This window comes from Corapipo altera, unplaced genomic scaffold, assembly GCF_003945725.1.
Source record: "Corapipo altera isolate COAL_440 unplaced genomic scaffold, ASM394572v1 24b, whole genome shotgun sequence".
Lineage (NCBI taxonomy): Eukaryota > Metazoa > Chordata > Aves > Passeriformes > Pipridae > Corapipo > Corapipo altera.
The window spans coordinates 1,416,404-1,441,528 of NW_020884888.1; the positions used below are offsets into that span (position 1 = coordinate 1,416,404).

General features: G+C 39.6%; 1 protein-coding gene across 6 annotated transcripts in view; it reads left to right on the forward strand.

Annotated features, from left to right (window-relative positions):
- Positions 1–25,125, forward strand: part of CARMIL1 (capping protein regulator and myosin 1 linker 1) — a 193,694-nt gene that overhangs the window by 153,893 nt on the left and 14,676 nt on the right. For 3 of the 6 annotated variants that reach the window (XM_027643918.1, XM_027643919.1, XM_027643922.1), the window contains 5 exons: positions 11,038–11,055; positions 15,017–15,083; positions 15,397–15,593; positions 19,516–19,622; positions 22,288–22,720. In XM_027643918.1, the coding sequence (XP_027499719.1) occupies positions 11,038–11,055; positions 15,017–15,083; positions 15,397–15,593; positions 19,516–19,622; positions 22,288–22,720 (822 nt within the window). The remainder of the gene's footprint in view (positions 1–11,037; positions 11,056–15,016; positions 15,084–15,396; positions 15,594–19,515; positions 19,623–22,287; positions 22,721–25,125) is intronic. The other 3 variants (XM_027643920.1, XM_027643921.1, XM_027643923.1) reach the window with 1 other exon arrangement.

Sequence of the window (25,125 nt, forward strand, 5' to 3'; positions counted from 1 at the left end):
TGGAGTTAGTACCTTAAAAGACAGCACTTTCCAAATGAAATATTTTGGCTGTGGAAAAATCCTGTGGATTTCAGATATTGTCTTGATAAAAATAATGTGATTTGTGGCAGCATTTAAGTGTTGCACAGGTATTTGTGTGGAAATGAGGAACCTTCTGAAAGGAGCATCAGTGAATGCTTTGTGAGCTGGTCAGTGCAAGAAACATATATTGCTGAGAAATTCTGCTAGAAAAAGAAGCATATGGTTTTAGGAACTATAATTATGGACCTCACTTTCTTTGATTAGTTTTAATTTTAAACAAGAAATAGCTATTTAGATCTTACTTCCAAAATGGCATTAGTCCAGAATGCTACCTTGTTTGGTCGTTGGAAATCCCTAGCCCTTACGAAGTGTGATGATAAAGCAGATCTTGGCCTTTTGAGTAGATGGTGCACCTGGCTGTGTGTTCTGCAAACCTCAAACCTGAAACCTTGAATTGCAGCTCGGTATTATGCTTGTTTGGGAGTTTAATCTCCTATTACCAAAAGAATTTGGAACATGGGATGAGTCTGATCATGTTTCTGGGATACCAGGAAAAACTTGCCTAATCTAAGCCCTGTCTATCAACTTGCTCCAGCTAACTGTCAAGATGTCTTGGGAAGAAGGGATTTTGGTTGTATAGGAGAGATACTGAGCTTGGACCACCCTTTGAGGGGAGCTGGGTTTTGTTCCATTTGCAAAATGGCATTCGTTTTGCAAACCCCATTATCTTCAGCAAGGCTGATCACTTTGTTCTTGTTTTCTTCAGCAAGCCTATTTAGCATCAGTATTCTGGCTGAGGTAATGTATACAGCATTATGTTTTTATTCACCAGCTCCCCTTGAAAAAAAACTGAAACTGGATCTGGCTTCAATTTTGACTCTATGATTACGGGTAGATTATATAGCACTGAAGCTAGGTGAATGACTACGAGTGAGGTAGATGTATAGGTAATAAAATACTTATGAGCAATTTGCTTTTATATGTGGTTTGAAGTGGAACAGAGAAAAGTTTGGGACACTTAGGCTGGCAGCATAAAGATCTGAAACCTCCAGTTCTGGTGACAGAGTGAACAAACAGGCACTGATGTGTTTCAGAGCCTGCCCATATACTCGCAAGCAGGGTACAGAGTGGCTGTGGCTGGGAGGATTTCCCTGACATAGTAGAAAGTTGCTATCCATCCGCTTCAAAGTTAGGTGTAAACAGCACAGACAAGACAGAATGAAATATCACAAATGGGCCCATGAAATCCACCACCAAGAAATAGACTTTTAAATGTTATTACTAGTATTTTCTGTTGTGGGAATCAGGACTTTCTAAATACCAAACTGTACAGTTAACATTTATTAGCTTCAGCTTAGGGTTTGTTTCTCATCCAGCCTTTAACAGTGACCTGAGAGCCCATAATTTGAAAGACTTGTCAGTCATACCAGAATTTGCTAGTCTGTTAAATGAGTTGTGAAGAACGCTGGGAGCAATTGAGTTGGTCCAGCGTAGGATGTGACTGCCGGAACATTATGCATCTGAGAGTTTCTGATCTCTCTGAGCTGCAGTACAGTAAATTGATGCTTCCCTAATCTACAGCTGTCTTAGTTGTCTACATTTAATTAGAGCTGCACTGATGGTAATAAGTCTTTAGATAGAAGTTGTGTGTAAGTAAGATGGAAAGAAAAATCTTCATGCAGAAAATTACTTACTGTTCTCAGGTTAAAGGAAAAACCATGGCCTGCTTTTCAGAGCTTAGACTCAATCATGAATTAACTTCATAAAATACTATGGTTTGTCTAAATTTTTCTGTGTGTATATAACAAGTATGACACATTTTAAACTGATACATGCACTGTAAAACTTACTTTAATAAAGTACCCTTTTTTACTGAGATTGATCATCATGTGTCTCGTTATGTGTTATTGTGTTGGTAGATACTAACTGATTTTTATTTGCGTAATGCTTCAAGCTATACTTTATTCTTTTATAGCTATTAGTTCTTTGCAGAAGTAAGAGATATTATATAATGTTCAATTCCCCATCAAAAGGTAATGGAGCATCTTTGTTAGATTGTGTTTAACAGTTATGTTGTCAACCTTTTTGGCTTTTTTATCTGTTTGAATATTGGTTTTGCTTCCAGAATACTAAAGGGAGATCACTAGAGTTGAGCCACTGTTTAAAGACATTTTGAGAGAAATAGCTTTTTTTGCAAAAAATCCATATACCCATCTTCTGAATATCTGTTTCAGCAATATAATTTTATTACTGTGGGTAGTAACAAGCATACAGACAGGATAAGTATTGGATTTAGGGCAAAGAAGAGGTTATTTTCATTATGAAGAGGTATGGTAGGAAATTGTTTGAAAGATGTAAAGAAATTGTAGCTTGTAATACAGAAGTTTGCTTATAACTCTTCTTTAAAGCATTTCAGTGTAAGATTGAAATGCTTGGATAGTAAACTGTGCTTGAAAAAAAAGCTTGTGGCTTATAGAAAGGAGTGCCTGCAATGAATATTGAATCTTAGCCATTTTTCATCTATTTCTAATTTCAACCACAGAAATTGTTCTGTGACTTTAATGGAGAAAAGTTTTTAAAAAAATAAGTAACATAATTAAGTTTTAGTCTTTATTGATCAAAAGATTTCATCTATACAGTAGAGAAAAAAATTTGCAGAAGTAACAGAACACTGGTGGGTTGGTGGTGTATGTTTTTTCCTGGGAGTGTACTAGCTAGCCATTGTCAAAGATTTAGCAGATGAGTCCAGTGTCCGGGTGAAGACTTAGTACTCTGTGTGTTCTGAAGGACAAGGAGTGTATGGACCTCAGTGTTTTCAGAGAAAAGGGAGAAATGGCGCTCACCACACCAGAATTAAATTTATTTTTTAAAAAAAGGAAAAAGAAAACTCCTAAAGCACCACCTGAAGGCTTTTCTCTCCCCTGCCCCCATAGCAAATTAGAATTAAAATAACAGAAACCTATTCTGTTGCTTTCACTGACAGAAGGAGAAGATCATGGCACAGACTCAGGCACAGGTGCAGTGATACTGTAGGAAGAAAAATTAAAGTAGAGGTTCTCTGGTGTGCCCTGACATACTACCACATCTGATTCTTGTTACTCGTTTTTTACCTGCAGCAGAATTGTCTCAGGCATAGAGAGTCAGATTTTTGGATGAAAGACTGAACACCTACTGCAATAAAACCCTGTTTCCTGTTGGACTCCATATGTTCTCCTGCGCTATAAATAAAGCTCTAGCTCTGTGACTGACTTCATCCAGCAAAAATCATTATTTTTGCTGAAAAGAGCATTTCCACTTTCCCCTGCACACAGCTAGCACTTTTCTGCCCAAACCCTCATGCTTGTACTGGTGTTCACACAGCCTCACTACAGACTGGCTGTGGGAATTGATTCAGCTGACAATTAAGCTTTTTACAGAGGATTTCTTTCCCAGGTTAGTTTACAGACTGACTAGTCCTCTGGCTGAGTCCACAAAACAGATCCTGAGCGGCAGGAACAAGCAGACAGGGATGAGGGCAAAGGCAGCAGCCTGGATGAATGCTGGATTAAATTGATTGTGACACTTGAGTTTCTCTCTTGTATGCATTAGCAGAAATGGTCCTTTGATGTGTAGTAAATACAGCACTCTGTGGGAAGCTAGAAATTGGCATTATGGTGTGTGAGAGCATTCTTGGCTTCTGAAAAGGCTCTATCACAGGCATGCAAGCAAATCTACTGCAGTGGGAGTCCAGTAATATTTGACTCACCCCGAACTAGGACAGTTTATAAAAATATCACCCAGAAGGAGCACAGCACAGTGCCAGTGTCCTCCCTAAGCCCTCTCCTACATGTGGAGAAAATAAAATTTTCTCCCTAGTTGAGAAAATAAAATAAAACGGGAGCCAGTGTGGTCCTTTTAGAGAATCTGCAAATATCTTGTTTATTTGCAAATTGTGTGTTAGCCTCACCATTAGTATTATGAATACATTAACTTCAATTGTGAATATTTGTTATCTGTCTTTTCCTGGGTTCATTTATATATAGTTTTGCAGCTTCCTCACTGCCTGTTGAGATCTTTATCCATGTTTATTCAATGTCTGTTACATGTACAGACTACAGAATACAGGCTTATGAGGGGTTACATGTTCACAGCTTAAATACTCTAAAAGAAACCTTGCTTTCAATGTCTCTTCTTGGTCTCTGAGTGAAAGGAGATGATGGATAATTGATATATATTTGTTTTTTCTTAAACCAACTGAGATTTCTTAGTCAGAATTCAAAGCTGTTTTTCATAGTTTTGGGTACATTATTGGCACAATCTGAAGTAAATTAAGAACATCATAAACTGCCTCTAATAACAGTACTCCATGCTTAAGAAAAAAAAGGTAGTGTAAAATTGGAGGCTGTTTTCTGCTTGGGTTAAAACAAGAATTGTAGAATGCAGCTGCTGGGTACTCTGTTTGTGTGGTGACACTTCTGTATCAAGTGCTTGTCTTCCCATAATACTGATGCTTTGTTTTGCTCTAGTGGACACAGATTTATGTTGAGGAAGGGGAGGGTATGTAGTTGTTGCGATTTAATCCTGGCAGGCAGCTAAACACAAAGCTCACTCCCCCTCAGTGGGATGCACGAGAAAATCAGAAAAAAGATAAAACTCGTCATTTTATATAAAGACAGTTTAATAGAACAAAAAAGGAAGGAAAAATAGTAGTAATGTTAAAAGAATATACTAAACAAGTGATGCACGATGCAGTTGTTCACCACCTCCTGTGGTGCCAGTCCCCAAGCAGCAGGCCACCACCCCGTGGTCAACTCCCCCTGGCTTTATAAGCTGAGCATGATACAATATGGTATGGATTGTCCCTTTGGTCACTTGGGGTTGGCTGTCCTGGCTGTGGCCCTTCACAACTTCTTGTGCACCCCCAGTTTCCTTGCTGGCAGGGCCATATGAGAAGCTGAAAAGTCCTTGATGTAGTGTAAGCACTACTCAGCAACAATTAAAAACATCAGCATGTTATCGACATGGTTTTAGTGCTAAATCCGAGGTACTAGAAGCCAGTTGATGTTCAGCACAAACAGATACAGAATAATTTTCCCACAGCCTCTGTTTGTAAGAACCTTCTTGTTATTTCCTGTGGCAGATTAGCAAGAGTTCCTTTGGAGTAGTTCTTGCCAAAATCTGTACTCTGGGATCTTTTGCAGAGGCACAACAGCAAATTGCATGAGAATAACCTCTGATAATGCTGTTACTGTAGCATACACCTGTCTGCAGCCTTGATGTGTCTCAATTCAGTTAGTATCTGGCAACTGTTGTCTCAGACGGTTGAGGTGTTTTCTGTATAGGTTGCATGGTCCTTTCTACTGCTTTTTGAGTCTTCCAGCAACTCAAATGAATAACTTGGCATGAGATACTTATATGTGTTGTATGGGAGAGTCTTGTTTACTTGGAAATCTGGAGAACCTACTGAAAATAGCACGTGGATGAGTCTGTCTCACTAAGACTGCTTCGTGGTTCCCACTTCACGCAGAAGAACATAAGGCTTGCAAATTTTTGCTCTGCGAAATTGATACCTCATATTGCAGGGATAAAGACTAGTTGCTCACAGGAAGAGGTGAAAGAAAGTCTTTGTTAGGGCAGGAAGTTATAGAGTACTGTTAGATCTTGCTATATTTTGTCAAGGAAAAGGAGGTTAGGATGAGATGGGTTACCAGAATGGGAACTTCAAAATAGATAAATAAATAAAATCAAATATACATAGTGCCAAAAGACTAGAAGACGACTTCCAAGTTATCAAATCTCATCCCTCCTATCATTGACAACTGCATCACACAGTCCTATTCATGAATCTGTCAGGCTTACTCTCAAAACATCTTTCTGTTAGACTAGAGGAGAATTTAGAGGTAAACAGATACTTTCTTCTGGTGTTCTTCAGGTCAACTAAAGCCAAAGTGGTGGATGTATCTCTGCAGTGAGATCTTATCTCATGTTAGTAAAGATTGAATTACTGTGAATTTTTGAGGTCAGTAGTGACAGGATTAGGATACTGATCTGAAACCAAAAGCACTTAAACTGGTGAAAAAAATGCTCAAGTAAACAGATATTAAAGAAAACTAAAAGAAAAGAGCAAGAGAAGAAGACAAAGTGATTGAAAACTCAGGTTAGTTTCATTCAAAGTTGATCAGAACCTCTTTTTATTTTGTACAGTTTAGTGGTGCGTCATATCCAATGCCATACTTATTGGTATTTAGATATACTGTATTTAGATACTCCTGGGGTAGCTCGTGTCTGCTACTCTCTGAGAAATTGCAGAATCCAGTGCCTTGTTGCCAGGCAGCACATAATTCTATGCTTGTGGGTGAGCAGTCCTGCTTTGCAGGGTAGGCTTCTTCCTCCACTTTCGTGGTGTTTCTGTCATTCCCAGGCTCATGTGCTGTCTCATGACTGTCTGACCAGGCAATGTTATTTGAATCATGTGTTACATTTAGGTACTGTTACTCCATAGATCAGCTTTTGAGTTTTGCCATCCTCTCTTGGGTAAATATGATTGACCTGCTCTATCAGTTTGTTTCAGAAAAGAAACTCAAATACTCTACTCAAGTATTTCTGTTTCTCAGACAGAGTCTTAGAATATTTGCTAGTTTCCTGTCAAGATATTTCCTGTTTTCAATAGGGAAATATCTTGACATAGTAATTCCTGACTGGACTTAAAGTTCAGAAAGTTGAGGGTTTTTTTTTTTAGTATATCTCAAAGTGTCTGTGGAGTATAAAGATTTACTGTGCATGCTGGAAAGATGTCTGAAGCAAATTTCAGTGAGAAAAGAACAACAGCTCAAGTATGCCTGGGTTTTCAGGAGTAAAGCCTCCCATCATAATTCTGAGCACAGTCTACTAGTCCACTTCTGGTGAACTGTATCTGATTCACTGTGATAAGTCTCCTTATAACATTTCTCCTATCAAATGTCAGTGCAATCAATGCATCATCTGCCCCCAAAGACTCTAACAGTGGGGGCAAAATGACTGGTGTTTTCTGCCTGGATGACTACTTTTCCTTTTGGTAGCTGTTCACTTCAGGCTGTTGGAAGGAAGGAGAGATGTAGAAGCTGTGTCGGTTCTCAGTCCTGGGAAGCTGAAAGGCAGACAGGTACAGCAGTTCTTGTTCCCAAAATCATAGAATGGTTTGGATTGGAAGAGACTTTTAAAAATCATCTAGTTCCAAGTTCCCCTGCCATGAGCAGGGACATCCTTCACTAGATCAGGTTGCTCTGAGCCCTGTTCCACCTGACTTGAACTTCCATTCAGGAGTATGTTGCCTCAGAGTTGCTTTTATGATATGCTTGCCCAGGGCACCTGATACATGTGATAGCTGTTTTTAAAGAATTGCCTAAGGATATCATAAACGGTTGTCCACCCCCTCCATATTTGCAGAGTTTAAGAGCTTTTTATTTGTACTGTATGGAAGATTAGATCACGAACAAAGTAATTTTTGCATCATTGTTTGCCAGCTGAAGGTAATGAACAATGACAAGCAAGCAGATTGTGATGACTTGAGGTAGTTTGTGCCATCAGACCTGCTGCAGCTCTCTGTTCTACACTCAGTTTTTAACTAAAAGAACGCTAAAAATTAAAGTGGTTGGAACTATCCTTTTTGATTATCTGGAAGCCCAGCTGATGTAGAAGATGCTAGTATCTTCATGGGCGAGTAGAAAAGAGAACTGATGATATGGAGAATTGCTTTTTCTCTTGCAGGTGGTAGTTTCAGGCAGAATTCCTTGCAGGGTACTAATTCAGAACATGAAATTAAACATTCAGCTTAATAGTTTTAGGAACCACTCAGTTTAGTTTATACATCTGATTTTTTACTTTTCATAATAAAAACTTTGACTGTTTCTATGCAGTTATGTTTATTAGCAGGAATTTTACATGACTTGAAAGATGCAAGCACAGAATTATTAATTAAAAGAATATATTAAAATGCTTGATGAAATATTACAGATTACACAAGCCGTATCTCAACAAGTAGAAAAGCAAGTTTCTTGGCTAGTAAAATAAAACAAACTCAAGGGCAAATCTATTGAGCTTATCTTACTGCAGTGCTACTCCTTTTCTTTCAGAAAATGTTTCTGTACAAAGTAATTCTAAAGATCAGGCTGATTTAGATGAGATGAATTGAATTAATTCAGAACTATAGCACTGAATTAATTCAAAACCATTTCTCTTAAAATTCAACTCTTAGGGAAGTAAATAAACAAACATTTCCTGAAAATCATATATGGATTATTTGTATATCATATTTATTTACACTATATATATTTATAGATAGTATTTCCATATAGAGGACAGAATTCTGAAAGATAAAGTTAAGGACTAGATCCTCTGTTGATGTAAAAATGCAAAGCTGCTACATTCAGGACAGTTGTATCAAAAAGCAGCAGCCTATTGCAACTTGGCTTTTGTGTCAAAAAAACATGTTAGGGTCTTTGCTCTCCTGTCTACTGTAAAATACTCCATTAGCTGTCATGCATTTAACTTTCCAAGGACAATGGCACTCGAGGGGGAGATTCTAAGGACACTGATTCAGGTTACCATCACTGCTAGTGGGAAGTATGTAGCTGAATTTCTGAAGCCATGCTTCAGGGTTTTACCCTGGAAATCATGTCATAAAATCTTCTGTAATTGAAGTAAGCAATACCAACTTTCTAGTTTCCAAGGTTTTCTATACAGATGGTGAGGCACCTGCATGTGCAAAGATTCATATGCAAAAAACAGAGTTGGTCAGTTTACTGCTCTGCTTTATAAAGTATACCTGAAGATATTTATTTTTTTTCAATGAGACAACAGATGTGTGACAGCTGTGTCAAAAGGAGTTAGGAGACTAGAAGCAGCATGGGAAATGTTGATTGACTGAAGGAGTGTCATGGCAGCTTTGCAGGTCATTCCTTACAGCAAAAGAAAACAGCAGGATTTGCGATAAAATTCCCTGTTTTCTTATACCTCTTTCTGAAAAAGGCATACCCCACAAAATACATATAGCTGAAATGGTATAGCACTGATTAAAAATGTTCTGTAAAAATCCTTTAAAGTATTTTTTCTGACATCTTAATTCCCAACGGTACATTGTCATGATTCCCCAATGCAACTTCTGCTTTTGTTTGGGTTTAGTTTTCTTGGGATTTTTGGTTGTGGATTGATGTTTCATCTCAGCAATAGCCCATGTACACTTGGAGGCAGACCACCTTATTTTCAATTATGCTGAGAGCAAACATAAGCGTTGAGTGGCCTCATGGTCTGTAGCACTTCAGGGGTCCAAAGACTGGCATTAGCTTCCCTACAGAGCAGCCAGATTCCTTGGTGACTTCAGGCAAGTCCCTTAGTCTTAGCTTTGTTTAATGGTGCTTCCTTGTCTAACAGGTTGCCTGCTCTGTGCCTCCTTCTCGTTCCTTACTCCCCACCCACAAGCTCTTTAGCACCTTTTAACTTTTAAGTGACTCAGTAGTGGCACTAACTTTGGTGAGATCACTGAAGTCTGGAAGGTAGGAGTTTCCATAAGCCCTTGTTGAATCAGGGCCATAGACTGTAAACTCCCTCAAAACCTGAGATTGCTTCCATTTATATGTGTGTTACTTTGCACTTTGGCTCTAATCACATTTCCAGCTGTTTGTAGAATATAAATAACTTTCCCACTTATGCACTAAATACACAGAAACCAGTGGAGTATTGCTATGAATGCTATCTTAAAGAGAAACCATGTTGCAGATTTATTTTTTAAGTGGGCTGGAGAACGTTTTTTAAGATTGTTTCAGTTCTCAGATATTTGTCAATGGATTCTACAGTCTCCCCAGCAATCTCTGAGCAGCCATAGTGAACGGTAGTATAGAAGATGGGCAAGAGAAAAGAGAACATAGATTCTGACAGAGAAATTGAGTAAGAGTGTATGTGGGTAGCATACAAAAATGAGAGTAATGAGGAGGTTTGCCTGAATCGCTGTTAGCTGAGAGCTCTTGTATAAAGCCAAAGTTTCTGAAGCTAAAAGAAAATAAAGACAAAAAACCCCAACCAAACCAAAAAAACCCAACAAAACTTCAACAAATAAACAACTAACACTGGGGACAGTAGGAAAGTAAAGGAGAGGAGCTGTGTGCAAGAACACGCAGCACTTTCTTGTCCAGAAGTTTAATACAGTCTGTGGCTATTGACTTCTGCCACAAACACTCTGCACTGTTGTTATAGCAGCAGTTCCCATTCAACTTGGAGACAAACCCACACATCTAATAATTGTTTTTCTTAGACTAAATCAAAGAGGACCATGACTGGTCATGAGCCATAGAAGAGGTGGGACATGGCATTTCATCATTTCATATGATGGCTGTGCTGCTTTCTTATGATTTCTGAAGGGAAGAGCAAAAGTTGTGCATTAGTAACGGAACAGCATTCCTCTAATATGCCAAAAGTCTGTGCCTCTAAACCTCCATATGGGAAAGAGAAATGCTGTTGCTTTGGAATAGATTTATTTAAACCTTGGGAGAACAAACTTGCATCCTTTCTCATTCCTTCAAGAGAAGCTTTATTTTATTTTCCTTGCTTGCCTGCTTTCACAACAAACTGCCAATTTTTAATTCAGAATCTTCCTTCAGACTGGAAATAACAGAATTACATTTTTTTTTTATCTCGCTACTGGTGCCAGCAAAATGAAAAAAACTCAGCACATTGGGACAGCAGGTGTCAGGTTGGCACCATTGGTGAGTGCCATATATTGGAAACAAATGTCAGAAAACCTGAATTTGTCCCAATATAGATCAAACAAGAGAGATCATATCCTTCTCTGGTTGTCCTCTGGAAATACAAAATGTGTAGCACCTCCAAATAAAAGGGATTTTTACCTCATTCCTGCATGTCACCTCTCCTGCTAAGATTTCCAAGTGTTTTGGCTTTAGTTTTCTTTATTTTGGTGGTTTCTGGTTTTGCCTCCTTTCCTGAGAACTGCTATTGCTTTGTCTTCCCCATTCATATTCTTTTTTCTTTCTTTTTTGCTGCATGGAGACTCTCTGCTGTACAAGTGTAAGTATTTTTTTAGCTCTGCTGTTTCTGGCCTACTTGTTTATGTTTTTGTGCTCCATTTGCCTCTGTACTGCCTTGTGAGTCTCCTGGGAGACTGTAGTGCCATCCATCTGCACCTACAAATGAAATAGGCAGTGGTTCAGGGATGAGGCTGGATTTACAGAAAGGTTCAGCTAACAGAACATCTGAATTTAAAGGATCCCTTGGCTTTAATACCAAACCAAAGCAGAGTACTGATATTGGAGATGTAAGCATAAATATTACTGCCCAGAAGGAAAATCTATTGATTTGGTTTTATATTCAAGCATCATCCAGTTTAATGAAAGAATAGTCCTTAACACATTCTTGAAGCTGAAAAACTGTGCACTGTTTTGCAGGAAGGAGGGTTGAAGGGAGACTGGTTGGGGAGCTCAATTTGAAGAGGGAGCAGCAAGTTGCTCATTAGTTTGTTTGAAATTTTTTGAAAGAGAAGTGACAGCAGGGTCACAGAGCTTCCCTGTATCTAATAGGATTGAGTTTAACTTACTTTGGAGTAGGAGGAGAAAAAAGTGGAAATAAGCATGTCCCTCAGCACTGAGAATAATTCCAATTATCTGTATAAACAAGGAAAATAGAGTATCTGAGACCCTGTTGCTAAAAGTACATTGCTTTCTAGCGTTCAAAACAGAGTGATTTTAGTTGGTCTTTTTAATTCCCAAGGTACTAGTGTTCCTCCACAGTTGGTAATATAATTTCAGAAAACTCCAGAGAGCTCAGATAGTTTTGAGGGGAAGGCAATCAGAAGATAGGAATCTGGAAAAGTGATCATGGGAAGAGATCTTGGGAGTTTAAAGTTACCATGGACACAGACAGTGTCTAAGTAAGCCCTTATTTGGGAGCGTAGTAGAAATTTTGCTGGCTCACATCTGCTGCAGAGGGGTACATTCATGAAGCCATCTCCAGAGACCTCTGTAGCATAGGTGCACCCAGACTTCCAAGAGGTCCTCTCAAAATCCAGAGATGCAGCTAGTATTTTCATCTGTTCTGCCAAGCAACCTACAGTGTGCTCATGGAAAAGTAGTCAAAACAAGGAAGTGGTTCAGGAGGTGGTCTGCTAGAATGGCAAGTTTCTGGAAGTTGTGGAAGAAGTGAAAGAGGGGAGGTTTATACTGATAGTTATTCCTCTATAAAAGCCATCAGTGAAACGTAAGGCAGGAGAACCATGTTATGCTTGTGGGGCCAGAGGTGGTGGGAAGGCAGAAGGTCTGGCAAAGCTGAACTGCTTCCATGAGCTACGGAAATCGGGGCTAGGGGGTTCAGATATCTCCTCTAGGAATGACGTGCACTGCTGCTGTAGCATACTGTGTGGTGGCTGAGATGTTAAGCAGAGATTAATCCTAATATTTTGTAAAAAGAGCGCACTGGCCTATTTAAATTAATGCTTTGACCCATTTCGCTCTGTGTGTGATCTAGAAGTTCACTTGGCAAGAAGCCTTTCATCTGTGCACTTCCTAAACAGGCTAGAAAACAGAAGGGTTTCAAATAAAATTGTATGTAGAGCTGTTATTCATGCTGTTAAAGCAAATGGGAATCATCTCTATCCCTCTGCCTTTATCCCCAGCAACCAAGCTGCTGATAGATGATGCCAAGCTGACAGTAAGTTATAGCAGTGATCCAGAGACTGGCTTATGGTCATCAGCACAAGCTCTTCAGGGTCATCTGGGGGCATTTTCTTGTCTGGGAAGGAAGATGAAATCACTCTGTTCCTGGCTGTTGGAGATGTGTTGAGAGCATTTCAGTCCTTGCACAGGAACCTCAAAACTTGCCCTGTGCTGTTTTGCATTGGTGCCCTGGGCTGATGCAACTCTCAGGTTGTCTGTGTTCGTCCAGGAGCCACTCTGAACACTGGCCATGGCTGTGCAGTTACTGAGTGATGAGAGGTCTCCCATCATCTTTGTTTTCTGTCCTGCTTTCTGATCTTCTTTAGCACGAGTTGCTGTATTATTCTACTAGACGTAACTTCCAGTCACATCACCAAAAAAAATTGGGAAACAGACTAAAATTCATGCAAATATACCTTAACAAGGGAAATGGGCTATGTCTGGAAATAAAACCAGGACTACTGATAGTGACTCCTAATTGCTGTCCCTCAAATGCTGAGCTGTTTCAGCTCTTCCTTACAAGAGGTGCAGATGCCTTTGGTTGTTTCAGGTTTCATGATGGATCGGCAGCTGTTGAGATGTGCAGTTCAGAGGCTGCCCAGCTGCCTACCTGTAGCACAGTCCACTGCACTTTTGGCTGAAAAAGTTCAGTACCTCTCCAGCCACTTGCTGTTGAATACATTGCATTTAATTTATTGGTAACTCTGAAAGTAGTGTCTGACCTTTTAGCAACATTTCACCTGCTCATTAATGTGAGAGTAAGTCCACTCAGGTGGCCAGCTGCTTCCTGGCTGATCTTGAAACTATCGTGTCATTTACGGATGGTTGTCAAATGTGGAAGTGGAAACCTGCAACAGCTGAAGGTATCTTTTTTTCCCCATTGACGTGCATGGCAATAAAACCAGAGCTCTGTTGCCCAGGTAGTGCTATCACTGCCACTCTGTAGTCTTCAGGTCCTTTTCTCATCTTGAGAAGATGGGTAATAGCTGTTCTGTCACAAAATCTACCATAACCCTGAGCATGTGAGTAGTGGCATAATAATCCTCGTAGCTACTTAGGAAGTATGAATTCAGTACATGCAAGTCTATGCACTGAACTTTCCATACATAAAAACTAGTGAGTGTTTACCTTAAATAGTTCTTGATTTGTCTGAAATGTCAATGCCAACTCTGGTTTTTCTGGCTTATATAAAATTGATGCTGCTAAATTTTATTAACAATTTTGTTAATGAGTTGCAAGCTATAACAGCTTCCTGACTGATAGTCCAGAATTTGAAGCCACTAAGCTTCAAGACTAGCAAGTAAATGGAAGTATATGGATATCACTAAAGCCCGCATGCACAACTCTACCACAAAAGGGGACCATCTTTGCAGAAGCTGAGTCATTTTAAATTCACTCTTAAGAAAACCTGCAGGTCAGCCTTTAAACAAAAAGTCTTACAATGCTAAGCTATTTTAAGAGGTTCAGAATTGGTGATACATGCATTTCCTGTAGCAAAACTACCTCTCTTGCCATTCCAACTTTCAGAAGAGTTCAATGAAGGAAAGAAGGGCAGCTTTCTTCCAAAATCAATAAACTTGGCTCTTAAGTCTGGGTATTTGTGCTCTTAAGGCAACATACTCTTTTATTCTGCGAACGTGACACTGAGAAGTGTAATAGCACAAAATTCAGTAACTATGTTGAGTGTATGCTGAAGTAACTTTCCACCTATTCCCAACATATCTAAAATCCAGGGAAGTCATGCGTCTGCTGCAGATAACTGCTCACACTGACATGGTATTTTTGTTTTTTGAAGAAGGGCTGTGTGCTCCAAAGCTCATTTTCCTAGGAAAGTTTGGTGAGCTCTGTGGTGGTGTCCAGAGGCATAGTTTCACAGTACCATGTCACTAACAAACGAACTGAGGATGTGTATCTTGTGTCAGAAATAAAAGCTAGTACAAGGGGGAGGCTATTCCTGGTATTGTCATTAACAGTGCAGTACTGGACAAAGTAATCAAATATTTTGTCCCTTGTGATCTCAGGTATAGAGGTGAGGTTTTAATAGTTCCATTGTGGGGGTCAAAGACTTAATGCTTGGACAGTTTCCATAATCATCTTCTGTACAGCCTACAGTTTTAATGAGAACACTAAACTACCTTTCTGATTCTGTTCAACATAAGTTGAACAAAACATCAGTTTAGAAAAAGTTCTGAGGAAAAAAAATATTCCCTTCTGGTGTTAAACACAATCAGATCTTGAAATGACTCATAGCCTTGAAGAACTGATTTGTTGTCATTTCTTCTGTCCCCTAAAGTAATTTTTGTTTTGTTTTATGTTGATAGATGACTCCTAAATCAAAAAGAAAAAGCATCCACAGTAGAATGCTCCGGCCGGTGTCCAGAGCTTTTGGTAAGTGAGAATTTCATAAAACTATTTTACTTCTGTACTTGCCTGAGGAAGTTCTAGGTAGTTCTTGATTGAAAAGTACAGGTAATTCTCCTTTCATCTGGACTGCATTTGAGGCCCACACTGGCTGCTTTGTGACTCTGCTAGTGTGTTTGATAGTAAACAGTTGCTCACAGTGCTCTATCTGCTCACAGGCATGTTGTGGCTCAGTTCTCTAAATGTGCTTACAATTGTTTGCCACAAAAGAGAGAAATGGCATTGTCTTTTGTTTTAAATATCATGTTAAATCTAATGAGAAAGTTTTGATTTCTCTTAGAAATGGAATTTGATCTAGATAAAGCACTGGAAGAAGTACCTATCCATATAGAAGACCCACCATTTCCTTCCAGCAGGCCAGACAAACGAACTTCTGGATTCATTTCAGAGCTACCATCTGAAGAAGGGAGGAAACTGGAACACTTTACAAAATTAAGGCCCAAAAGGAATAAAAAGCAGCAGCCCAGCCAAGCAGCAGTGAGTCTACGTTAAAATATTCCTGGCAATGTCATGTGTTGATTGCTTTTTGCCATGAGTCAGGTCTTGCAATGTAACAAGGAAAACTGTTAAAGTTTTAAAAGCCATAAGCAACTACTCAATTTTTGTTCTGGTATTCATGTCTTTCAGTGTGCTATCCCTATTACAAGCTTTTTGTCTTGTTTGACATGGCCTAAATCCAGGATAAGTTTTATCCTTTTTTTATTTTGCTCCTGTTTTTTTCATGGAAGCAGTTTCTGGAGGTACTTGGAACTTTCACAGGAAATGCACAAAATATCATGAGACTTTTCAATTATATTGCAAGGGTTTTTTAAGTCTTAATCCTTTTTTTCTGCCTGCATTAAGAGGTGGTAACTTGACATGAATTCTTATTTCTATCAGCTCTTGGAGGAGCTATTCTTTGACACCCAGCTTCCCACAGCTCCTTAACTGCAGATGGTGTTTGGGCCAGCAAATCTGCATAGTCACAGATCTGCTTTTCATGCTGAAACCTGCCTTAGAAAAACAAAACAGAAGAGCACTGTCTGTTTACGGAAGGCATTGGTGTGAATTTCATATATGCGCGTGTAGTTCCCGCGGTTCCATTTCCTTGGCGTACCACATCAATAAAGATTTATTTCTGTAATGGTGTGTCCTCAGGGTATGTAAAGAGAGATCTGGAGGAGCTACAGAGTTATCTCACAGGAACAGAGCACAGCTGATATGATAAGTAGCCCTTATCAAGGGGCAGCCATTGCTTCTCTGAGTTAGGCTGCCTAGTAGTGAATGCCTGTGGCCTCTTCTGCTTCTTCTTGAGGATTGTCAACAGAGGGTATTCTTAAAAATTTCCCTTATACTGGGAAAGATCATATTGGGCAGTAGAGTGCTTTTTTGCATCACTTGGAAATGGAGAAATCTTCAAGCAAAGGGGATATTCCAGCCAACTTTCCATTCCCTTGTGCTTTGCAGGGAAGGTTAGAGGTAGCAGGAGGATGAATTTGTCTCTACGTAATGAAAACACATCTGTGTTTGCGTCTTCCAATTCCAATGCTGCAGAATGCACATGTTTTCCCAGTTGCTTCCAAAGTTACTCAGCTCATCCTGTGCCATCAGCACTGGGATGTGGAATGAGTGGGGACATGGGAGGGGCAAGTGCTTTGCTACAAGGCATGGAACTAGGACATACAGTACCTTGTTCAACAGAAACAAAAAGGTTACTCCTTGTAGAGAAGAAGTGTTACTTCCCAGGATAGTGGGATGTTGTGGGAATGTTCATCTATATTGAATTAATTAGGAAATTGGGGGTTTATTTAGTTGCAGAAATTGAAAGGAGCTTTTTTTTACTTAAACTCATTTGTCCCTGCCTTATTTTTATGAACCATTTAGTTCCTTACTAGTTGTGACCTTGTAACAAGTTCAAACAAATTTTTAGAAGCTTAACATCTTTGTTTTGATGCTTCTGAAGATGAAAGCATTTGAAATGTGAGAAGCAAAATCTTGACCTTTTCTGCCACTTAAAGCAGACCTTTTGGGTTGATTGCAATTCCCATTATTTGTATTTAGTAATTTAAGAGATCTCAGATGATCATACTTACACTTCTCTGGTTTTGCTGGAAAGCAGATTTGTTCTTTGTAAGCTGAAAATTGTAAGAAAAGAAAGAAGACAATGGGGAAAAACAGAAGAAATGCAAACTTTTAACTTGGGTTGGGTGGGCAGGCAGAAGAAAGATTTATAGTTTTGTCAAAGTTTTTACTGAAATGAGTGTTCAGAGGGGGGAAAAAAGAGAGGCAAAAAAACCCCTCAGCACTACCCACCCCAAAGTAGCTTTAACTTTGAAGCAAAATGACAAAACAGTTGTTTATAATTTAGATTTTTTTGAGATCTTTAACATCAGGAGTTCTTCCCACATGTATGAGGATTTAATACAGCAAAAGAGATGAATCTGTAATTTATGGAAGAGATTGTGATTCAACTTTTTTGTTTCTGCTTCAAAGCTCTGGAGGGCTTGCTTTTAAATTTAAGTTAAAAAAGAGATTAAAAAATGAAAAATTAAAACTTAACACTTTTTTTTTACATTAGGACAGTAAAACACAAGATAAACCAGAGTTCAGTCTTACAGTTAACGCTGATCACTAAAAAGCATTACAATAAACAGCTGTAAGAAAATCCTGTGCCTTGAGGACCTTATTTGGCCCTCAACATTTGTGTACATCTTTAGTTAATTTGTAGGTACTTGCTTCTGTTTCAGATGCAAACTGTTTTCTTTTTTTGAGGTAGATCTTCTCATTTGCTGTAGATCATTGGATTATGGAATTACTTCCTCTTCAGGAGATGTCCTTGCTTTTGATACTTTATTGTTTGTTCCTGCTATCTGGAGGACTCCAGTATCAATATTAAGTGGTTTCTCATTTCTGTTAAAATGCGTCAGCCACTTTTAGTTTACGTGTTTTGGTTGAGATGCCAATGATATCACCAGTGATAACAGGCTTTTGACTGAGGTGGTCACTGGTGTGACCAACCCAGATGTTAGTATGTGCAGTGCTGCCTAGTCTCAGATGCTCCAGCTAAACAAGTTCTCTACAGAAAATACCAAAGGCAGCCGAGCTGGAAATCTGATAAATCACTGTGCTTCTTAGAATAGAATAGGTTTTATAGAAAATTTGTTGCCAGTTTGACTGTCAATAAAGCAGTCGTTACCAGGTGGACTCTTTTCACATCACTTTTAGATTGCTACAGCAGGTATCAATAAAATATTAACTAATATCTTTGGTGACAAATAATAAATACTAGAATTCTAACAGGGTTCAGCCATGGAAAGTAAAAAGTTTCATGGTTGTGTCAAAGCATTAGTTCATATGAAGTCTGTTGTCCTGACTTAATGAGACTGTGTTTGATGTTAAAAGCCACTTTTAAGAGTATTTATTTTTCTTTTTAGAGGCATAGAAAAGAGCATATACTACACATTAAAAGGGAAGCTGGGGTTACTCTGAGTTGTGGTGGCGACTAGGAGATTCGTTAACTTGGATTGTTTCAAATTACAAACTCTGCTATTTGTGGCGAACTGATTCCTGGTCCTTAGTACTACCAAGAATACAACTGGGTTGGGTCTTGTGGAGTCCTCTGTAGTCACCTAAAAGGTTTCTTTATGGCATTTAAATTGAAGGAAGTCTCTTTACTGATAATAGAGCTTTTCCACATCAAAGCCACATACAGGAGCTAGACCTCATGAGAAATCCTTGCAGGAGACAGCTTGTTTCATCTTCAGGAGGCTGCAGAGTCACTAGCTAATCTTCACAGGGCCTTTGTGGCTGGCAGATGTTTCTAAGCCAGGCCAGTTTATATGCCTCAGGTCACCCATATTGAAAATGTGGGCATTGAAGCCAAAGACAGGGAGCCAGTTTGCCATTTTCAGAAATGGAGCAAAAATCTGTGCTTGGTTCCTAAAGTGATACACCTGATTCTGTATTTAGAGTCTCTGCTTTTGGAGATGCTGGATTGAAAGAATTATAAAAGGCTCTGTTCCTGAATCTCTGAATCCAAAATCCAGAACATATGTTTTTCTCCAAACAGAGAAACAACTGGTTGTTGAAAATGCTTTCGCTTCACGTCACCACTTGATCAGGATTTATTTTTTCTTGTCTAACTGAACTAGTGCTCTATTCTCACAAGCCCAAGGCATTTGATTCCTGGTCTCATGCCTTGCAGAATCCAGGTTGTCAGTGGTGGTTTGGGTTACTTTGCATTTGATGTAATGCATCAACTGGCCTGATTAATGGGGGAATTCCAGTGGTGATTCTGTTGTCTGCACTGAGGTTTGGTTGGCACACACAATATTTTTAATGTCTTAACTCTTAATTATTATCACTGGAACAAAGATGCTTAGATTATTATATACCTGAAAGAGTTTTTTTCTTCTGTCAGGTGCCTGCTGGAGTACCTCCAGAAGGGGATCAGAATGGCCTCATGGGGAGAGTGGATGAAGGCGTGGATGAATTTTTCACTAAGAAAGTGACAAAAATGGATTTAAAGTAAGTTCAAAACAATTTTCTAGAATGTTTTTGGTTTTTTTTTAAAAAAAAGTCCATCTTAATGCTGAGCAAGTAACCCTTTTAAGCTGTGCTTGATTTCTGTTCCCAATATCCAGGGTTGGTGGTGTCAGAGTCAGAAAATACTTTAGTAGCCAAGACGTTGTGAATTCAGTTACTTCCCCTTAAAAATGGCTACTTTGAAATAAATTGCTTTATTATACCATGTGGGGTGATTAATGACTAATGTGTATTTTTATAATTCAGCTGACTTCATTTTACCCTTCAGCAAAGCTCATTAAAGCTGAAGCAGAGCTTTGTATTGGTTGAGGATCTGTTCAGTGCTAGTTGTACACACGAGTGTCTCTGTCTAGTAAGGACTGCTGTTGGATACAGTGTTGTCATCTACTGATGACAGTAGATTTATGCTGGTTTAGAAATACGTTAAAGATGTGTTTGGCCAATTAGCAGTATTCCAGGTTTAGGCAAAACATTAATCTGAAAGATATGTCTCTTTCAGCTTTTCATAAGGGTTAGGCAGCTTATACAGTTGCTTTTTATCTAGTTGTATATTTGCAGAACCATGCATTTAGATGTTCTCGAATTCATGCGTGTTCATACACATGCACACACATACACATACAAAAATACTTACATAACTAAATGAGAATGCAAGAGTGATTTCCAGGCAACTTGGAATGACCCTTTCTGTGCTGTATGTGACATACATTGAGGAAAATAGTAGGTGTTAACTGGTAGATAGCTGTGTCAGGAAAAGCAAATGTTTTATAGTCACTATGAGTTATAAGTACCTAGAGTGACACATGAAGCCATGTGTGGTATACTATGTGTAGGGGTGAAACTACGGTAGCTTTGAAAAACGGACTAACCAGGTTAAGTTCAGGGTGCTTACAGACTACTGCATTCTTCTGTGCTTCCCTTGGGTGCCTGCCAGCCGCTCATTTAAGATGTCTCTTGCACCATCCCTGTTTGCCTGTCCCTGGCCATGGCCTTTGCTGAGGATCTTTGCTCTATTTGTGACACCAGTGGCTCTCTCTCCAGTTTGGGTGCTCTTAAGCGGATGTGTTATGCGCCTAGCTTACCCCTCAAGTGTGAACAGAAAATGCCTGTAGAAAATCCTAGTGGCAGGTAGATTGATTTGGGGGTTTTTTTATTAGTTTTTTTTTTTTTTTTGGTGGTGGTTTTTTTTTTGTGGTTTGGTTTGGTTTGGTTTTTTTTTTTAGAATGAGCATCTGCACTATGAAAGTGGCTTCTCAGTTCCTAATTGAGAGAAGGCAGCTATACCAAGTAGTTCCTATTTCAAGTAGGACCCCTAAGGAACAAGATCCCCCAAAAGCTGTGTTAACCATGTGCCTAGATCAGTTGTTCTTTCACTTAGAGGCAGACACAAACTAGAGATAGTGTACTCTAGAAACGGAGGAGAGTGAAATTGGATGTTGTGGTGGGTTGCCCATCAAAGCTGCCTTATCACTCCCCTCCTCAGCTGGACAGAGAAGAGGAAATTATTAGAAAAGGCTCATGGGTTGAAATAAGGGCAGGGAGAGATGTCTCACCAGTTACCATCATGGGTAAAAGAGACTTGTCTTGGGGAAAAATAATTAAATCAGAGTATGATAATGAGAAATAAACTAAATCTTGAAAATACCTTCCCTCACCCACCCCTTCCTTCTTCCCAGGCCCAACTTCACTCCTGATTTTCTCTTCTTTCTCCCTCCAAGTGGCACAGGGAATGAGGGCTGCAATCAGTTCAATCACACTCTGTCTCTGTGCTCCTTCCTCCTCAGCGGGAGGACTCCTCACACTCTTCCCCTTCTTCAGCATGGGGTCTTCTCTCTGTGAGTTCACAGGTCCTGCTATGAGCCTTCTCCAATGTGGCCTTCCCCTGAGGTCACTTCCTCCTTTGGGCATCCACCTGCTCCAACATGGGGTCCTCCCTGGGCTGCAGGTGGATCTCTGCTCCACCGTGGTCTTCCATGAGCTGCAGGGGCCCAACTGTCTCACCATGGTCTGCACCACAGGCTGCAGGGGAATCTCTGCTCCAATGCCTAGAGCACCTCCTCTCTCTTCTTCTTCACTGACCATGGTGTCTGCAGGGCTGTTTCCCTTACGTGTTTTCACTCCTGTCTCCAGCTGTAGTTGCACAGGGTTTTTTTCCCCCCTTCTTAACTGTGTTGTCCCAAAGGCATTGCCACCATCACTGATGGGCTCAGTTTGGCCAGCAGCAGGTCAGTCTTGGCGATGGTTGGCATTGCCTCTGTCAGGCATAGGGGAAGTTTCTGACAGTTTCTCACGGAAGCCACTCCTGTAGCCTCCCTGCTACCAAAACCTGGCCATGCAAACCAAATACATACGTGCACAGACAGCTTTGCTAGAACTGTCTGGTGTTGGAAATAGCTGGATGCGCAGTGCAGATGAAACAGTGCCTGTCTTCATTACACCGTGCACAAGGCCAGCACAGGAATCCTCAAGATGGTATGATCAGTGCTAATTGTCCAGTTTTTAATTTAGGTATATCAGATGATTGGGCATAGGGCTACATATGGATCATTCAAAAGATTGGCTTTGCCTGGAAGAAGTCGTTTGGTACTATTTAAAAGAGAGGGAGGAGGGGAGAGGAGAAAAATTTAAAATGTCTGTCTTTTTTTAGGAGGCAGTCAACTAAAACTTCCGACAGCAGTGAGCCCAGTGAAGCAGGTGATGAGAAGAAGAAAAGGGACTCAAGAAAGAGTGGCTTCCTTAACTTAATCAAATCAAGAGGCTCCAAATCTGAACGTCCCCCGACTGTGACAGTGGCAGAGGAGCCCTCCTCGCCCAAGGTTGCTACAAGAAGTCCAGCTTTAGACACAAGCAAGAAGGAGGTAAAGCCTGCAGAGCAGAACGGTGGTACAGAACGATCTGAGGAATTAAAGACACCAGACTCACTGGAGGAGGTGCAGCCAGATGATGTGGCAAAAGCTGAGAGGGGTGACAGCAAAGGAAGCCCCCAGGGCGGCCGGAGGTATGGTGTGCAAGTGATGGGCAGTGGACTTCTCGCCGAAATGAAAGCCAAGCAGGAGAAGAGAGCAGCCTCTGCTCAGAAGGTGAAGGCAATTTGATTTCTATTGAGTTGTTAAAAAAATGAGCAAAAGCTAGGTGTCTTCAGGAGAGGTGGGTTGGGTATCTAACGTTTGGTGGCTGGGGCTTGACACATCAGTCCTGCTTTCCAACAGGGATTAGGGTGTTCCTGCAAGAGGATTGCTCTCTGCTGTGGTGGTTGAACACGAATACCCTGGACAAGGAGTAGGCTGCACGTGTGGAGCAGGAGTTGCACCCTTAAGCCTACTCTTTCTCTCCTCTTGTGGAGGAGGTGACACCAGCCCTTACAGTTGATATCTTTACAAACACAGAAGAGGACGTAATTGTTTGCATGTATTACAGGATAATTTTGGTGTGACTAGTAAGCACAACTCAGATATCTCTATATCATGTTTGTTCACAGTGCATACTGAAACTGTGCTTTAGAAAAGGTAAAGCTAGGACAGACTTCTTGCTGTGCCCCTGGCACATCAATACCTCAGGTATTTGGCAGTTAAGTACAGCTATCTACTCTTCTCTTTCAGAAGATGATGTAGACAGGAGACATCTGTTGTATTTTATACTATACATTCCATGCAGAGAAGTAAATCTGACTTCCAGTCACTGTTTACAACTATTCAGCATATACTTTTCTTGTTGCATTTTTTAATTTTTATGTCCTTTTGTACCACACCTAATTACTTTTGTGGCTTTGATTTCTGTATTTCAAATACTAAAATTGAAAGAAGAAAAGCATACATGAAAAAACATCCAGATTGCCTTTGCTCTCTGTAATTTTCTCTTCTGTGAAGTGCTGATGCTGGGCAAGAACTCTGCTTCACTTTGCAGATGTGTAGAGTGGAATATCCTTGTGTTCCTCCAAAGCTTTTTGTACCAGCCTATTTTGCCTGATGCCCATTTCCCTTTGGTCTTCTCCATTATTATCCTCTGTTTCCTGCCAGCTGCAGTTGGCATGTTACCAAAGAATCAGCCTTTTTTCACTTTTCCTCTTCTGTGTTCAGGGCACTCAGAGTTCTCCATTGCCCACCATTGTCCCCTGTAATTTGGAAGGTGTTGTCTTACAACAAAGCTCATCTGCAAGCTTTGTTGGGTTTTCCTTCCTTTAACACGTGCAGAATTGTCTTGCTGTGACCAAGCAAGGAACCCAAAGTCCATTTTTACCTTTCTTCATAGTCTTATAGTGCTTTCCATGATGTGTGAGCCATTCCTGCAGACACCAGAGCCTTGTCATAAGCAGATTCAAATTAATGCAGTAGTCTATGGATCATTAAAGGGATCCTCAGCATGAAAATGATTTTTCTAAAGAAATTACCAATTCCCACCTTTCTCATTGGCTTTAAGTAATGCTCGTGAATAGTCTCATTGATTTCTAAAGCACCAAGTTTTCAAGTAGAATGCCATATGATTTTAAATATGAGTATTATGCCCTGCCTGTAACTTATAAAATACCAAGCTACTCCAGCCTATATGAATTTTTACAACTGCATAATCGTGTATGCTTCATGCTCTTTGGGTTCTTAACACTTGTTATCTACAGTGAGTCAAATCTGGAGGGTCATGACTGAGGTAGAATATTAGCATGTATATTTTTTTAAGTGGGGAGAGTAAAAGTCCTCTTTGACTGATGAGCTTTTGTAGCATTAATTAAAAATTTTAATTTCATCCATCAAAATGAAAGATTGTTGCCTTTTCCCAGTTTGGTTTTTTTACCAGCTTTCACTTTTTTACTGGCTGGAGAGGTTACTCCTCTTATTTCAGGTTTAATTTTCAAGAAAATATTATTTATTTCATTTTTTGGTAAAAATTTGTATTTATAGAATGCAAAAATATGGGGGTTTTATATATTTTTATTTTATTTAAAGAGTGACAAGAAAACTGCATTGAAATAGAAATCTTTACACAGCAGAGCACTAAATTATCTATTCTTAATGTTGCTCGGAGGGCACAAAATTGAACTGCTGTTCTGAAGAATTTTTCACATACTTCATCCTAGGTCACAATATCAAATATTTTAGGTTTACACTTTTATTCATGATATTCATGAAGGTGAAAATCATACAGTAATTGCACACTTGAGCTGTGGAAGACACATCCCGCTGGTGTTACATTGTTTAAGATGCGTATGATATCAAGTTACATCTTCAAATATATCAGAATTCCAGTATGCTAGAAAATTGTATTTTCCTTTAAGGTACAGATGGCTACTTATATTCTGAGCTATTTTACATGAAAACAAACCCAGAAGGAATTTACTATTTCATTCATACTGTACCGCAGCCTTGTTTCAGATACCAAGTGATGAACAGGTGCACAGTAGATGGAAAGATGGTAAATGAGTTTTTGTTTTCTTTTGCTTAGAATACAACATGCGAATTGGCACTAATGGTAGAGTCAAGTGTTTGCAGATTAG